This window comes from Ruditapes philippinarum, unplaced genomic scaffold (genome assembly GCF_026571515.1).
Source record: "Ruditapes philippinarum isolate M1 unplaced genomic scaffold, ASM2657151v2 ctg2555_1_1_1_1, whole genome shotgun sequence".
NCBI classification, from domain to species: Eukaryota; Metazoa; Mollusca; class Bivalvia; order Venerida; family Veneridae; genus Ruditapes; species Ruditapes philippinarum.
The window spans coordinates 46175-64974 of NW_026853749.1; the positions used below are offsets into that span (position 1 = coordinate 46175).

At 32.9% G+C, this 18800-nt stretch overlaps 2 protein-coding genes across 5 annotated transcripts in view; one reads left to right on the forward strand and one right to left on the reverse strand.

Annotated features, from left to right (window-relative positions):
* Positions 1-263: 263 nt before the first annotated feature.
* LOC132737720 (vacuolar protein sorting-associated protein 72 homolog) lies at positions 264-6323 on the reverse strand. 4 transcript variants are annotated; one of them, XM_060725051.1, is made up of 7 exons: positions 6253-6323; positions 4614-4742; positions 3681-3836; positions 3167-3263; positions 2527-2721; positions 2022-2154; positions 264-1368 (listed from the first exon to the last, which is right to left on the reverse strand). In XM_060725051.1, exons 2-7 carry the CDS (start codon positions 4731-4733, stop codon positions 1062-1064), a joined length of 1008 nt encoding a protein of 335 aa, XP_060581034.1. In that variant the 5' UTR covers positions 4734-4742; positions 6253-6323; the 3' UTR covers positions 264-1061. The 4 variants fall into 4 exon arrangements, with proteins under 4 accessions (XP_060581034.1, XP_060581033.1, XP_060581035.1 ...); XM_060725050.1 differs by having other exon boundaries at positions 6174-6308; XM_060725052.1 differs by having other exon boundaries at positions 6141-6272.
* LOC132737715 (KICSTOR complex protein SZT2-like) overlaps positions 6300-18800 on the forward strand; it is a 118531-nt gene continuing 106030 nt past the window's right edge. Inside the window, exons 1-6 of the mRNA XM_060725043.1 lie at positions 6300-6436; positions 12875-13000; positions 13499-13672; positions 15162-15239; positions 15838-15930; positions 18618-18761. Of these exons, the coding sequence (XP_060581026.1) occupies positions 6416-6436; positions 12875-13000; positions 13499-13672; positions 15162-15239; positions 15838-15930; positions 18618-18761 (636 nt within the window). The 5' untranslated portion in view covers positions 6300-6415. The remainder of the gene's footprint in view (positions 6437-12874; positions 13001-13498; positions 13673-15161; positions 15240-15837; positions 15931-18617; positions 18762-18800) is intronic.

Here is an 18800-nt window from a genome sequence, read left to right on the forward strand (position 1 = left end):
CTTTAAGGAAAATTCTAAGTTCAAGGGGAGATAAATCTGAAAATATTGATGCTAGAGTTATGAACCTTGTCCCATAAGATATGGTTGATGATAAGGAACATTTGAAGTTAATAACTTAAGAAATAAAAAAGTTAAAGTGAAAAATATTCTACTGCACCAAAAGTTTAATCTGAAATCTGGATGCAGACGCCGATGCCGGGGCAAGTAGGACATCTCTCAATATACTTTGTATAGTCGAGCTAAAAATCACCAAATTACATCAATCATTTGCAATGTCATTTTATTCATACCTCCTTATTACAGTACTAAAATAAGTTGCATTAAACAGTGCCAATACACATTATCTTTTATGTATGTTGAAATAGAAAGTTTACATATTGCCATTGCACAGCTACATGTATTGTTTGCTGTTGTTCAACTTTGCATTTCAGTACCTTACAGTCATTACTAATTGGCCTAATCTAACTACATGTACTAAGTAAATTAAAATAAATTAAAAGAAATATGGAGCTGAAAAAAAACTCAATGTCTTTTAACAAAAACTATTACTATTTGAAAATGCTGGTCAACACAATAATACAGTTTTCATCACAGCCTGTAATCTGAGTAGAAATGGGAGAGGTATAAACAACTATTGTATAATATATATTGATCAAAACCTCAAGAATCATCTCATTTAAAATAGAACATTATGCTAATCCCATCAACACATTCTACAACGCCGACTCAATCTGGTACTGATGCAGATAAATATGTCCCTTCCTTCTACCTGAATTTGTCCAATTCATGATTATACATGCATTAACACATTGAATGTGCTAGCTGCTTGCCTGTACCACAATTGCCTGTAACACAAAAACAGAGTTGGGCTAGATTGGTTATCTGCATGGTCTGTCTGTAAATTGTTGGCTGAACAGGAAGGATAATCTGTTATCTAAAGCCCTGAAAATATCTTGAAAATTCTTAATTCAAATCAACACTATTCCATTACACAAACTTAGCCCAGAAATTGTGAAGACCAACAAGCAGATCCTGTGGATAAAACACATAACACTTTATCATCATTTCACAGTGATTTCAGCAGATGAGTCAGAAACGTTTCTTGATTTTTTGACAGGTTCATTCTGTAACTGTTGAGCATATGCCTCTCTGATAATCTTAAATGCTTGCAGTGTAGCATATGGAGTATGAGTTATAGGGTCAAAATATTTGGCAGGTAGACGTGTAACTGGACAAAACTGTTTTACAGGAGGTTTCGATCTTTTCTCCGGAAAGTAGTCCTTGATTATACGTTCATCAGTAAATGTAATAAATGAACGTTCACATTTTTCTCCCGTATCAACAGGCTCTTTGTGTGCTGATTCTTCCCTGAAATAATACAATAATTCATACAAATAATACATGCCTTAATCTATATAATGGCTTCTAAATGTTTACACTTTTGTCTTGGAAAAATTAAACAAAAAGAATTGTACAAATATTTGTTATTTATTTCAATTCATGCTAAAATACTTGTTATGTATGCTGTTGTGTTTTGTTGTTTTATTGTTTTTTGGGTTTTTTTCACATTTGTTTTTAAATATTTCAGTTAATGTCAGTTACATAAAGTGTGCTATCATTGAATTTGTGAATATATTTTTACATTATGTACAACCAACAAGTAGATTTGACATGATTAAGATTTAACACAGATTTATAGACAGTGAGATTTTATATCTATCCTAAAATGTAACAAATTCTTACTGTTTACAGAAATCATTACACATTTTAATGTTACAAAACTGACCAGACAACTTACCAGACAGGCAAAAGATTTGACAAAAGGGTGGCTCTAAATAAGTACAGATAGAAAGAACCAGCTTGTCACTATAATGCAGTAACAGGTTCACTCTTATTGATTTTTAATCCTTTACAACACTATGGTAAGGAATTATGTGATATATGTAAGCATAATAACACAGATTGTACTAATAACAAATCTATAGACGAAATGATAATAAAATAAAATCAACTAGACTCACATGTCATCATCATCATCTGGAATTTCTTCAATCAGTGGCATTGTTAGTGAGTGATATCTAATTACTGGTCCCTTCTGTGTCTGCTTAATTGCTCGCCGACTTTTCTTCTCTAACTCTAAACGTTGGTAATTTTCTAAAACAAAGTTTACATGACATGATCAGCAAGGAAATCTAAGAAGAAGAGTATGTTACAATAAAATTTTCATAAAATCTTCAGCAATTAAATACATGTAAATGTCTTGAGCAAAATAAATTTTAGTGTAGTTCTTAATATTTGCCTGATTAAGATATTACACAATAACAAAGTACATATAAATATGAATACAAGAAAGCTGGAAGTAAGATTTATCAAACACACACTTTAATTTCAGAACAGATTAGCTCAAAAAGGACAGTGTTTACAGGCATATATATATACTCATCCTAGCAAATAATAAGTTACTTTACAATCAATCAGCGTGCAGTAAAAAATGTTCATGATTCAGATTGATAAAACGTTTCATACCTAGAGACTGCATGTTCAATTCCTCGGTAATTTTAGCTTCCTCCAGAAGTTCCTCCTGTGTAAGTCTTCTAACCTCCGCCACTCGTTTCTGTGTTGCAATCTCTTTTAACATTTTTTGTTTCATCTCTCGTTCTTTCTCTCTCTCCGCTCTTTCCTTTGATCTTTCAGATGTTGATTTTCTAAGAGATTTCTTTTCTACAGTAGAAACAATATATGTCTATTATTATGTTTAATAGACTATATCATGTAGAACAAGTATCTTAGACAGGACAGCTTACTTTTAATTATTTAGCTGTTAGTGGTATTATATACAAACCCGTGCCAACAACTCTGAGTAAGGTCATCTTATATATTACCAGTGTGTATAGACTCTTTACTGTCAACTGTTCAATATTTTAATTTTTTTTTCTTCTGTCAGACATATCTACTATCTACTACAATTATATGCAAAATTGTACAATGCACCCGATAAAAAAGATAGAAAATGTCTAGGAATTGCAATGTTTGAGCTTTTAATCTGGAATAAAAGACAAAACAATGAAGTTATATATGAACAACTTGTAATTTCTGACCCAACTTTGCAGAAACTGTAAAAGACTTTTCATATGGAATTGATACTACAACCCCTTTAAATATTTACCTGGACTAGACTGATAAATCTGTATAGAAGGTGGAGGCTTGGATTTTCTCTTCTCAGGTTTTTTCTTTGGTTCACTGGTTTTTGGAGCAGCTGGTTCCTGAAAATGCAGTAAGATTTATTGTTTGTTATATTCATTCTCCTTTAAAACATTTCAAATACACGGTATGTTCTAGTTAGGTTAGTCTTCAGAATGATATAAAAAAAAGTTCATGTACATATAAAGTAAATAAATTTCTCTTTTATTTTATGCCTTATAAGTATAAAAACATCAATTTGATGTTGAAAATATTTTTCTAAGATCACAAAGCACCATACTTGTAAATCATTTAAAATTAATGCAAGATTTATGGACCTTGGACATTCAATAATTATTATGATCCCACAGATATATATTTAGTTTCAAGTGAAAACCTTTTGAAGTTTTGAAGACTGATGTTAAATAACTGATAACATTCTACAGGGTAGTGTTTAATTTCAGTACAACTTCAAGAAATGACATTATATACAAGGTTACCTTGTAAGCCTTTGTACTAACACCACCTCTCTTCTTTCTCTTGGGCTCATCATCTTCCATATCACTCTTCACTTCATCATCCTCATCTATATCTATGTCGGAATAATCTACATCACTTTCTGATACCTCAGATTCATATTCCTTGTCATCCTCTTCCTGAATAAACATTTGATAAAGTTCTAGTCTGTTATAATCATAAATTGTATGCAATGTTACAACAGTAAAGGACAATAAATAATTCATCAACATATCAAAAAAAGCTTATTTCAAACATATGAAAATATTTGATAAACTGATTTATGTAAATATTTTCATGCTTAATGATAACTAAATCTATGCTACAGAGATGTTCCATTTTCAATCTGGAATGGTCCTTAGTTAGTTTATATACACACATGTACAACCTGTAATAAATGATCAGCTTGAACAGTAACTATCTCAATTTTACTAATACAGTATCAGCGTTTTTTCTCTCTACTTTGGGAATGGTGCCGGTACCAGACTGATTGGGTAAAAATGCGTTATTTTGACTTATATTGGGAATATTTTTTAATGCATTTTTTCAGCTACAAATAAGATTAATCATCATACAAGTAAATAAAGATAGCTAACAGCTTCCACTGTCAAGGTAGAACTATGAAGTGGTGATTTATATGAATATGTTGGATTTAAATAATTTCAGATAAATTTCTTGGCCTTGTGGGAATTTTGAACATCAATTTTGGTAATTTAAACATTGGAAATTAAAAATTTTAATGTCTATTTTCTATTGGGAACAGTACCGTTTTAGGTTAGTAGTTATATAAAGAAAAAAAACACTGAGTATAACAGATACAGTTACTTTTACTACCTTTACTTTAACATTACAAAGCAAACATTAGTATTATACAGTCTATAAACATTATTTATTTCATCTCTGATATATATATTTACCTCATTAAATCCTCCATAAGTTGTTGTATAGAATTCATCTTCCTCCTCTGCCTCCAGCAGAGATGACATCTTACTGCCAGCATTGCTTCGCTTTTCTCTTCCTGCAGCTAGGCCAGACATTCTTAAACTCTGTAATTCATTAATAATTATTTTGTTACTTTGCAGTTACAATGGCCTACATTTATGTATAAGCAGTTATTTATTTAACTACAATTTGTACAAAAATCTTGAAATATGAATATTGAAATAATGTCAACAATGGATCGATGTTCTAATATATACATGTTTGTACTTTTAGCCGTTAAATCACAACAATTTGACAAACTAGCAGTTTAAAAACAGCTTGATTTATATTATTTTGGCATAGATATATCGATTTAACTCAAAGATATGGAAAACGACTCATATTTTTTCACTCGATATACCACGGTTATAAATCGTCTATTAAAAAGAGATATAAGAATGTGTTATTCTGGTCAGATTTCGCAATAGGTCTTATCATCTACATCTACATGTTACTCCCGAACAACCAATTCTGACTATGACTGGGAGGCGCTTGTCAGGAAAACTGTGTTAAAAGTATTAGGTGCATACTAAAAGATAAAGATCACAGATAAAAAAAAAAAAAAAAAAAAGAAAGAGTGCAAGATTAAAAACATACTTGGGGTGGGGACTAGAAGGTAACTGTCGCCAACCTATCCTTGAAGGCATCTAGGTTGGAACTGGATTTGACCTGATACGGAAGGCTATTCCAATACCTGAGAGTTCTAGGGAAGTAGGAATTTAGATGATATTGGGTACGGGACTGGGGGATCAGGAAGTTCAGATTTCTAGTTGGGGTCAGATGGTTATGGTCAACATATACAAGTTTGTATTGGATTTTATAGAACACTACAAGAGAGGACTGGAGTCTGCGGCTTTCTAGGGAAGGCCACCCAAGTTCATTTAGCATTTGGGTTACACTACTGTCGAAATTATAATTATTACAGACATATCTAGCCACAGCTCGTTGGACACTTTCAATCTTATGACTTAAATGTTTCTGCCAGGGGTGCCATATGGTGGAACGGTATTCTAATTGCGGTCGAACATAAGTAACATAGGCTGATGTTTTGAGTTGCCTGTTTTGGATTTTGACGTTTCTCTGGATGAATCTTAGAGAATTTTTGGCCTTGGAGGTGATGTTATTAATATGCTGTGTCCAGTTAAGGTCTTTAGAGATAGTAACTCCAAGGTACTTTGCAGATTCTGCTGATTTGAGAGTTTTATTATGGAGGGTGTATGGAAAGATGGTGGGGCTCTTTTTACGGGTGATCCTCAGCATCTCACACTTGTATCCAAACATTTGATGCCGCAACAGATGAAAGAAACAAACGTTTAAAAGTCACACGTATTTTTTGTCTAGAACAAATATGTAAGCGACAAAAAAAACCCATATTTGTTAATAATATTCCTGCAAAATTATTTTGTTAAAAATTTAGAAAAATATTCCCTCGCGAAAACTTGTGACAATATGAAATAAGTCACCTTTCACATATATTATCAAAATGACAAATACACCTATCGATGTTCTATATATTCTTCTTCAAACAGTTTTAATATTTTCACCTATTATATGGAAGTTTCTTTAGAATCTTACTTTAAAAATGGAAATTGTTAGACGCCAAATTCACCGGAAGTGAGTGAATAACGGATACTTTCGGTGTTTATCCACCAATTTCATGAAAGTAAACAAACTGAATTTTGGGTGAAAATGTTGATTTTTAGTAAGTAATCGACGTCAGATAGATGTTACTTTTGCTATGGAGGGAGCAGAGAACAGAGTAAGTTAAGTGGTATCTTTAGTTTTACGCCAAACTGCATGTCATTTATAGAAAAACAAGTATAAAATGATCATGAAGGTAATGCATGATCAAAAAGGTCTATGCCCTATGTCTATAAACTGGTATATGTTTCAGTTTTACTGCTTACTCTATTTATTTTCTTTATTGGATCTTTGTTGATTGAAGAGCAGACTAAATGCATATATAAATAAATGAAAACTTCCAATTTCACATCTGTACAAATGTTACTCTTCAACTGTACCACTTAAGTCTCAATATTTCAACTGCAAGACAGACCGAATTATAATCTGATATTTCATAGATTTCTGTCTTTACGTCTCAACCAGTTACTATCAAACCCGTGTCGGAATCAAGCTGAGCAAAATTTCAAATTTTTCACTGCAACATGAAAATTTTCACACTGGCATGCACATTTGTTGTTATAAACCATACATTGTCCTTTAAAGAATCACAAAATGACAAAAATAATTTAAATTACCAAAAAAACTTTAAAATGGTATCTGTCGCTGAAATGTAAACAGCGAACGTGATAACCAATGAAAACGTTTGTTTTCATTTAAACATATTAGTACACCACTGGTGATGAATATATACTTCAAAATTATATTCTCGTACCATAATGTCGCCGGAAAAATCACATAGTTTTAACAGCGAAAACCTGCAAGATCCCTCCGACAAAATTCCAGGACAAGAATTAATTGACATCAAAACATTTAAATATTTGTAAAAGAAAATTAAAGCATGGTCCAAAGTTTCTAGTATTCGTTTACCCGGTTGTGATCTAATTCAAGATATTTTCTAATCATATTGAATAGAAAAAACAAATTAAAAACAAGCGCCATCAAAGTGCACTTTTTCCCTATTCCTTCCGATACAACTAGAATTGAAGTACCCAATAGTTTAATGAAAGATAGTCATGCAGATCCTTTTGTCCACAGCGTTTAAATTTTGTCCAGAGCAGGGAAATAATTATTTCACGCGGAGAAATTAATGACCCCTTGCTTTGTATTTGAATGGTTTTTAAGTTAATTCAATTCTAGCGCAACGTATCGTAAGTTGATAGTCCATCTGTGATAAAAGTAATGAAATTCAAATCTTGGATACATTAAATGAAAGAGAATTTAAAAGAATAATTTACTAGTTTTTTTTGTAAATATTAAAAACATATGTATACAACATGACTTACAGTGGAGGATCGTATCGTATCGGGGGGAAAAGACAGATGGTTGTAGTTATTCAGCGCGCAAATTGTTTAGGGCATGGTTTCAGTTGTGCTTTAAATTATCAACAGAATTTATGAAATATTTTAAAGTGATATTTGCCTGTGAAGTGATTGATGTTTATAATATCTTTCTTCCAGTCTAATTCATTTAACCCTTTCCCCCATGAGCATATTGTGAAAAATGGCCGTTTTCACTGAAAAGCCTCCTCACAGTTACAAGTTCAAACTGCTATGAAACTATGAAAAATGCTTCAATACTAATCAAACTTGGCACAAATGTTGACTGGACCATTGCCTTTGTAACGACATGCTCAGTCTTAAATTTCCTGTTACCATGGCAACGAGGGGACATCTCAAAATTGCCAAAAATCACTATTTTGCCTCGATTTTTTCCATCAAAATTTATTTCAAAGTGCTGCAACTTCTCAAGGGATTGAAATAGAGTCAAAGGCTTTTCAGCGTTGGTTACACGTTACATTATGATCGACTTGGGGTCATTTTTAGCCTCTCACAAGTCCAAAATTTTCTTGGCGAAAACATGTGTTTGGGGCCCAAATAGGACATTTTTTCACTATTTGAGGCCTAAAAAATGGGGTGGGGGGGGGTCGAAAGTGTGTTGTTTCGCGTATATATGAGGTAAAGGGTTAAATAAATGAAATTGGAAAATTATAAATAAAAAAATCGCCGAAAAATCGTATTTTACAGCTCTTGAAAGATAAGCAAAGTAAATGTAAAATTTCTCCGCATAATCTTCGTTTACAACAAAAACTGGAAAAAAAAACTCTGCTATTTATAACACAATAGAACTTATACCTTGGTTTTCTTACATATATGCGGAAAATGATCAGACATTGATTTAGGGGATATTCCTACGTTATCATGTGAAAGAGTGGATGAAATAACCGATTGCGTTACTGAAAAAAAAATGTATTTCTAAATCACGTTTTCTTGATATAAGGAAACAATCTTCTAATTTTAAAATGTTTATTATTATCTTCATTTTCCTGTAATGATTTGTAGATTGTGTAAGAAAAGAAATAGATATTAAACAGCAAACTTGATAAACGAAACATTGGAGGTTGATACACTTTAAGAAATTTATAGTTATTTATCAAGTTTCCACAGTGGTTTGAAATCTTCGTACCAATAATAATAATAATAATAGTAATTAAAATAATAATAATAATAATAAAAGGAAAACGTGTATCTTTGCCGGAGATCTCTTATTTTTTAGGCCATCCTTAAAAAAATGTTTGTTTGCAGTAACCCGACCCAGAATTTTCAAGGTGGGTAGGTAGGTCGATTTTTTTTTTTTTTTTTTTATTGAACTGTACTCCCAAATAAACATGGAATTTCAAAATGCTGGACAATATATGCTTTGATAATCTGGTAACAATAAATAAATTGATAACTGAATTCTAATTTAATAAGACCTAAATTTTATTTCTTCTATTAACCTTTAAAAGAACGAAAACAAGCACAAGGCATAATTTTCTAATTCAAAAAAATTTTTTTTTTATCCAGACCATGAAAAAAAATTTTGAGTAGGGGCAAATTTTGTGAGTCGGTCGCGTTACTGCAAACAAACATTTTTTTAAGGATGGCCTTAGGGTTGTTTTGTTGTTGTTCTTTTTCTGGTAATACAGAATTGAGTAGCCCCATTCATTATGTTGGTACTTTTTACGAAGTGATGCAGATGTTACAAATAACTAACAAACTTTATAAGAAATATGTATACATTCTTGTCAGTTTTAATATAATATACATAATTATAGATAATTGCAAAATGACAGTATCAATGCCCAGGACGTGTGTATTAATCTATACTAAACGTTTGAGTTATTGCCTGGATTCCCTAGCTCCAGATCTTCACTAATTTATTCACTATATAAAGGACTAAATAAAACATTTGCAGACGAAACAACCACAAAACCAGTTTCCATTTGGCGAGTTAACAATGGCATTCCCACAGTCCATACTGCAAGCTAGTGAGATTAATCGATAAACTACCGTTAGGTAGAGTTTTAGCTGTGTAAAACAAAAAAGTTGACATGAGTAGGAATTTGTAAGCGTTGTGCATTAAAAACATATAACTTTCTGATCAATTTTCTCTTAAATTGATTCTATTTTGAATAAGCTTTGCAGGTATGTAATTTTTTTCAAGAAATGTTGAGTTTAAATATATATTTGAAGCCGTCAAAGTTAGCGACGAGATTCTGGTCGCTGGCACATATACAAAAAAGGAAAGCTTTAGGGCTTTTTTTATATAGACGATGGTCGCCCTTCGCGCACAATTTGTTGGGCTACTGTACCACTATATAGTGATACTTGGAAATTTCCACAAATTATTATTTGGACATCTATGCTCATCAGTTCTCATACTGCTCTAGTATTCTTAAGCAACAGAATTGATTAACTGACAAAAATATGCATCCTTTTGTGATCACAAGCTGCTAAGCTTTACCTGTTACATCTTAAACTAACTTAGCCCAACAAATTGTGTGCTTGAGGGCTTTTTGTATTTTCTGATCGAAGATCAGTAAATACAAAGCTAACATCACAGAAGTTTCACGACAAACCTAACAACAAGTAGTTCTCAAAACAGCTTAAAATTGGCGATTTAAAAGAAAGAAATATTTTTATTTTGTTATAAGTATCCAACAAATTACAACGCATTCAAAGTTTAAAAGTAGCGTTGGCTTATAGAATTGTCAATAAATGCACAATCACAAATTACGCGGATGAATATGATTTTAATCAATGAAAATGCGATTTTTAGCGATGCCGATTACCGAATACTACACAAATAAATCTGACTGCTGAGTATTGGAATATATAGGTTCTACAAGTCGGACTGTTTGGGCGAGAAGATTTTCGCTAAATTATTTACTTCAATTTTAAACAACAGGTTTATCCTGAACAAAATACCTTGAAATTGATAAGGATTACAAACCCGAAATGCAATGGAAGTTCTAAATTTAGAATGACTTGATTTTATTCAGGCATCGTTTGCATAACTTCTCCGTGGTGATGGGGTAACGCGCTCGTTAAGTGTGTAAGAGGTCTGGAGTTCAAATCCCAGTCACGGCAACTTTTTTTAAAATTATTTTTTAAGTGTCTTTGTTAAGGAAGTACCCCATGTAGAAAGGGATAAAGTGGGGCTTTTCATAAAAAATAAAAAAAATGTTTTTTTTATGCAATTCTATTTATTGCAAATTCCCTTTATGTAAAACTCTGGTGCCTTGTAAGATAAATTTTGTACATAAGAATAAATTAAAAGGGAAAAATAAAATAAGATTACGTAGATTTAGATTGAAAAGATCAGAAATACCACAGAGCTTGCGGGCCCTTGTTTAATATAGACATGGTCGCCCTTCGTGCAGAAGAAAATCTATAAAATATAGTTTAAAAATTTGGGGCCGTCTTGCAGTCAAAATATTGAGAAAAACAAAACGGCACAAGTCATCTAGGTAAAGAGTAAATTTGGGTCCTATACCAATCGAACGGGTCCCCCTCACCCCACTTTAAAAAAAAACATTAAGCGTGTAAACTTTTTATGATATTTGCATGTTATGATCAAGGCAAGCTGTTTTAAATGAAAAATAAGAGATATCTGGTATATTATTATATAATTGTACATTGTACTTCTGCAGAATTAAAGTATATTTAGAGGAAATTCATTATGTTTAATCTTGCCCTATACAAACTCAGCATGGGTTAAGAGAGCCCATATTTTCATCACTTGCTTTAATAATAAGGCTCTTCTGTTTTCATCAAGCATTTTCAAAATAATGTTCATTACACACAGTAAGAATGGAGATTTACAAATGTTTTTGAGGAATGTTATATTCATATTTGTTAGAATTTTTTTTATACCTTTGTTATATTTGTTTGGCAAAATAATTTTTAAATGGAATTGCCGGTTGAACATAATAAATTTCTGGGCATTTTTATCAGTGGCAGAAATAAGGCCTTATTCCCAATTTAAAAAAGAACAATTTATCAACAGCAGCCAAAAATTATCAAACTGTATCTATCTGAGAAAAATTGCACTGTTTTAAATTATTATTTAAAAAAAAAATTAACTTTTAAAATTTTCCGAAATGTCAAATAATTTCCCAATTTAATTCAATTATGCAAAGGACCTTAGTTTAAATTTATAATCTGACATTTATGTAAATGAACATACAAATGGCATTTATAATTATAAGATCGTAGTTAAGTTACCTCATTCTATCTCCAAATCAAAATGAAATGTTATCTAGCAATAAATATACCAATTATATTCAAAATGTACCTAAATACATGTATTTACCTTTTTTAGTAAGGTGAGTCATCACTTAAATGTGGGTGAATCTTCAGTTCGGCACATTGTTATACATTACCCCAAATGCTTGTCTAAATGATTTTATTTCTGTAGTAAAGGTAACATTTTATTAATATTTTTGTATAAATGTTTTTAGAAGATTTTAAGTGTACTAAATGCCACAATGCATAAAAAGCTAATTATGTCATAGATATATTTCATTGGAAACTTTAACAGTACACCAGAAATAATAAGATTTTGAAAAACAAAAGTTAAGTAATCTTATTTAGGATTAATGGGCCTTTAATGATTGCTGTTACTTAATTAAATAAAAGTGCAGTAACAATTATTTGCTTTGAATTAAACTCATACTGTTCATCAAATGTATTGAGTCCCTGATATTTTTACTGCAATTTTTGGGACAGGTTTGTTTTTGTTTTCTTTTTTATTTATTTCTTTTATGCTGATTTAAATACATTTTTTTGTCGTTTCTTGGTGGTAGATCTAACAGACTTTCCTGGATAACTAACCAGTGGTAACCAACCAATTCTTTAGCAAGAAATTGACTGCTAATCATTTGAGAAACAAATGACCTTTAGACTCAGTTGTCACAGAGAAATAATGTGTGGTCTAAGGATCAAACCATGGACCCCAGGATTAGCAATCTGATGCTCTCCCTATTGAACTTACTGGGCAGACAGTTTTGAAGAACATTAAAAGACAGCCACAATAAATGTTGATTATACATGACTGTATTGTATGAAACTTGTTATTGTTTACAATATGATAAATGGAAAACAGTAAAACAGCAACATGATAAATAGAGAAAAATAAAGCTGTAAACATTCAAATGTTAATAATTTTGTGTATCATTATTTGAATATTTCAGGCAATTCAGGCACGTGATGTGTATGTGTTGATGAAAAAGGACTACCGAATTTCCAGAAATATCAGAGCATTATGGTTTTTCCAGCATCTTAATACATCTTTAGATTTTGAACCACAAGAACATCTGGTATGTTAAACTTTACCTCACAAATCTTTAATTATTGACTTGCAATACTTTTGATTTAGAACTGTTTCTTGGTATTTGAAGGGTTTCAATATCACAAAGCTTGATTTAAGCCCGAAAACAGTAAAAAGCTTAACCAGGTTGCTTTGCTTGCACATTAGCTGCTTTCAGTATAACCAAATTCTTACATTAATTTACAGAACAACCTTACTCATATCAGAATTGTTCTGTAAATCTTCTGTATTTTGCAGTTGAAGTTAAACTGTTTAATGCAATCATGATATTAAAAAAACATTGCATCATTTACACAGTTTTATTTACTGCATATTAAAGATACATGTTCAAATGTATATCAAATAGTTAATATCCTTTCCTTGGAAAACTTTGTAGGAAGATTTTAATGTAGTTTTTATAACTGTATGCAAATAAAGAAATAATGAATTGTGATTCATGATTATGGAATTAATGTTGTATGTTAAAGACTTTATGAATTGGTTGCAGGTTGACACATCTGATGAGTTACAGGTTGCCTCTGTCGTGTCTGACGATGGTACACAATGTGTGCTGGGACAGAAATATAGTGTGGCGCTGTTGCCCAGTACCATGGTGACATTTATAGCTCGACGTTACAGATTTGTTATTATACTTGATGTCAGTCCGTCTGTCAGCTCAGTGGTATATATCTAACTTTATTACCAGCTCAGTGGTAGATATCTAACTTTATTACCAGCTCAGTGGTAGATATCTAACTTTATTACCAGCTCAGTGGTATATATCTAACTTTATTACCAGCTCAGTGGTAGATATCTAACTTTATTACCAGCTCAGTGGTAGATATCTAACTTTATTACCAGCTCAGTGGTAGATATCTAACTTTATTACCAGCTCAGTGGTATATATCTAACTTTATTACCAGCTCAGTGGTAGATATCTAACTTTATTACCAGCTCAGTGGTAGATATCTAACTTTATTACCAGCTCATTGCTTCATTTTTTTCTACTAATATCTAAATTAATGTGTAGTACTTTTGAAAAGTATGAAATTAAATAAATTGTAATATATATGAAGTTTGTTTAAATCTTTCCAAAGAAAAAACAACAAAAGACAACTAGAGCCAGGAAATCAATTTAATAATAATTGTTGCTAAAAAATACTTCAACTTAAATAAAAATAAGAAAGAAATAAACTAACAGAATGACAAAACCAACAAAATTGGTTTGTGACCACCATGGATCCAGACCAGCCTGAGCATCCGTTCATTATCAGTTTCTCTACTTGTAATAGAGTTGGTAAGCGAACAGCATGGATCCTGATCAGACTGTGCGGATGCGCAAGCTGGTCTGGATCCATGCTGGTTGCAAACGCATAACGTTGGTTTTGTCTTGATGCGGCGGCTCAAATAAACTAACAGAATGACAAGCAAACATGAATTTACCATTATATAGAAAACATAACAAACCTCACAATTACAAAAATTCATTTTAACTAGTAAGGACTAAAAAACTTTTAACCAGCGAAACAAATTTATATATCCAGAGGTCAACTTGATACAGATAAAAGCTTTACCATTTGCAAAATAAGTATATTAAATTACCCTAAATGTTGTTAGCTTTATGGAAGACACCATTTACAGTTCATTTTGTTTTATTGTACTGTTGGCTCTAAGTTGTAATTGTTAAGATTCTTCATCTAGTTTACAAAATGAATGATAGCAGTTTTGTAACATGTTCTGAAGGGAACAAAATGTTTTTTTCTACCATGAAAGTTAGGATTGTCTAAATGGTTGAAAGCTTGTGTTACATTAGAGAAAGAAAGAACAACATAAACTAGATATACTAAATGCAGAATAATTTGAGCTGCGCCATGACAAAACCAACATAATAGGTTTGGGACCAGCATGGATCCAGACCAGCCTGCGCATCCGTGCAGTCTGATCAGGATCCATGCTGTTCGCTATTAGTTTCTCTACTTGTTATAGGGTTTGTAAGCGAAACAGCATGGATCCTGATCAGACTGGTCTGGATCCATGCTGGTGGCAAACGCATTATGTAGGTTTTATCATGTTAAAAATGACATGTTACTTATACATAACAATGTAGTTTATCATTATGTATTTGAAAAATTGAAGGTAGTCTAAATAAAATATGTGGGTTTTATTTACAGGATACTAGCAATTGTTCTGTACTGTATGAAAAAGTTCACACAACTCTGTCTAACTTTCTGAGAGGACTCGTTCTGCCAGTAAGTGCATTTCTTATTATTATGCCCCTTGAAACATGTGAGATTATTTTTTTGCTCTTTTTTTATTTGTCTACAAACAAATTTAATTTGGATGATGATTCCAGGTACTTCATTATATAAGCTAAAAGCCTTCATATTTGTGAACAGCATTCCAAGTTTTGAGGTTTTAAAATATGTTCAAATCCTCTAAATAACATAAATCTTCAAAATAAAGCTTTTCAAATTTAATTTATCTCCTTTATTTTAATCTGTTCACAGATTTAGGATTAGGTTATATTTAATTTATGAAAACATCTTGTTTGATACAACTTTTTTTGTGTCAAGAACAGTTTTCAATAAAAAGAAAGTTGTACTTTCTTAAATACTTACAGGTCAGTGTTTTGTTTTTGTGGTAAATTTGAATTTTTCCCTATTAAAAATAATCCTGTTTTGGAAAGTGGACTTTCCATGTTGATTGCAGTAATTTCATATGAAGATAAAATGTACATGAGCAGCTAACAGACTAGCAGACTAGCCTGCTTGTAGGCCTTCTTTGATTGCCACTAGCACACAAAAACATGTAGGAAACATTAATAAGTTGGAAATTTTTTTTTACCAGTTTCAGATTCCAGGCTCGACAGCAATGCTGAGTCCAGAAATTCACATAACAGTGATAGCTTATACACCTGTCAAAAGTTTTACCTTTAATCAGGTACACATATTTTATTTCTTACATGTAATAATTTTTATATCCAATTACTAATGAATTTTTATACGCCCGTTTGAAAAACGGGACGTATTATGGGAACGCCCCTGGCGGGCAGGCGGGCGGCGTCCAATTTTGTCCGGAGCATATCTCCTACATGTATGGAGGGATTTTAATGAAACTTCATAGAAATGTTCACCACTATGAGGAGCAGTGTCGCGCACATGAACCAGGTCTCTAGGTCAAAGGTCAAGGTCACACTTAGAGCTCATTGAAAAGTGCTTGTCCGGAGCAAAACTTCCACATGTATAAAGGGATTTCAATATTACTTGGCACAAATGTTCACCATTGTGAGGCGGAGTGTTGCGCGCAAGATTCAGGTCCTTGCGGCCAAGGTCAAGGTCACACATAGAGGTCAAAGTTCAGATAAGAATATGAAGATGTGTATATGGACCATTTAGTCATCATTATTGAGAGGGGATTGTAACACAAATGGTCATTATCAAGACTATTGCGCTGTGATACATATAATTTAGGTCAATATATACAAGGTCAAGGTCACTAAAGATGATGAAATATCCAGATTTTTGTCCGGAGCATATCTCCTACACGCATGGAGGGATTTTAACGAAATTTCATAGAAATGTTCACCATTATGAGAAGACATGTCACGCACATGAACTAGGTCTCTAGGTCAAAGGTCAAAGGTCACACTTAGAGCTCATTGAAAACGCTTGTCCGGAGCAAAAACTTCCACATGCATAGAGGGATTTCAATATAACTTGGCACAAATGTTCACCATTGTGAGCGGAGTGTCGCGCACAAAATTCAGGTCCCTGCAGCCAAGGTCAAGGTCACACATAGAGGTCAAAGTTTAGATAAAGATATGAAGATGTGTACAGGGACGATTTAATCATCATTTATTGAGGGATTGTAACACAAATGGTCATTATCATGACTACGGCTGTGACACATGTTACTTTAGGTCAATATATGCAAGGTCAAGGTCACTAAAGATGGTGAAATATCCAGATTTTGTCTGGAGCATATCTCCTACATGTATGGAAGAATTTTTATAATACTTTCTGGGAAATGTTCACCACCATGATATGTATTGCTCCATGCATGATCCAGGTCTCCAGGTCAAAGGTCAAGGTCACACTTAGAGCTCATTGAAAAAACGCTTGTCCGGAGCAAAACTTCTACATTCATAGGGGGATTTCAATATAACTTGGCACAAATGTTCACCATTGTGAGGCTGAGTGTCGCACGCAAAATTCAGATCCCTGCGACCAAAGTCAAGGTTACACATAGAGGTCAAAGTTCAGATAAAAATTTGAAGATGTGTATAGGGACCATTTAGTCATCATTTATTGATGGATTGTAGCACAAATGGTAACTATCATGACTACAGGTGTGACACATTTAATTTAGGTTAATATTTGCAAGGTCAAGGTCACTGGAGATGATTAAATATCCAGATGTTGTCCGGAGCATATTTTTTCTACATGCATGGAGGAATTTTAATGTTACTTTATAGAATTTGTTCACCACCATGAGATGTAGTGCCTGCACATGAACCAAGTCTCTAGGTCAAAGGTGAAGGTCACAGTTAGAGCTCATAGAAAAACGCTTGTCTGGAGCAAAAACTTCTACATGCATAGAGGGATTTCAATATAATTTGCACAAATGTTCATCATTGTGAGGCTGAGTGCCGTGCATAAAATTCAGGTCCCTGCGACCAAGGTCAAGGTCACACATCCTGTGCATATCTTCCCTACTGATTTGTTTTAAGGTTCATTTAACAACACAGTGCCAAGAATAAAAACTTGCTTGCTAGATAACACTTATCCATAATGCCCCCATCTCCATCTAAAGCTTTCGTAAACGGGCGTATTTTGTGACTATGGCACCCTTGTTATTAATATTATTATGTTAATTCTTTAAACTTCCTTCTTGCTACTTCTATGCCAAAAAATGATGGCAATATAATCTTTCATCAATAAGATTTGCATGAATAGTGCCTCACTAAATAAGTTTTAAATGCCATGGCTGTAGTGAACACAAATGTCTGTCATAAGTTAGAACAAGTTGTTGATACTTGTGTACACAAGTGTTATTTTATAAATTTGAATTTTTTGGTTCAGTGTTTTAATTGGTTTTATGTCACACCAACACAGTATAGGTCATATGGCGATGTTCCAGCTTTACTGGTGGAGGAACAACTCAGATGCCCTTCTGTGCATTAACAGGCACCTGAGGAGAACCACCGACGTTCTGTAAGCTGGCTTGATAGCTTCCTCACATGAAAGAATCCAAAGTCCCTGTCGGAATTCGAACCCACAGTGGTGAGGGGCAAGTAGTTTGAAGTCAACAACCTTAACCACTCGGCCACAGACGCCCATTATTTTAGATAATTTATTCTATGACATCAAATGAGCCGCACCACGACAAAACCAACATAATGTGTTTGCAACCAGCATGGATCCAGACCAGCCTGCGTATCCGCACAGTCTGATCAGGATCCATGCTGTTCGCTTACAAACCCTATTACAAGTAGAGAAACTGATAGCGAACAGCATGGATCTTGATCAGACTGTGCGGAAGCACAGGCTGGTCTGGATCCATGCTGGTCGCAAACGCACTATGTTGGTTTTGTTGTGACACGGCTCAAATATACACTTTTATTACAGGTGTTGGCTCAGGGACTGGTGATAACATTTAGTAACATTGATAAACTGCTAGCGGAGATGGCCATCAAATTAAAAAAGTTTGAATCCACATTAGCTGATAATTTCAAAACTTGTCTTGAAAATACAAACTGTAACTTTGCAAGTGTAAGTAATAAGAAAAATTTGCTTTATTGGTTATGAAAT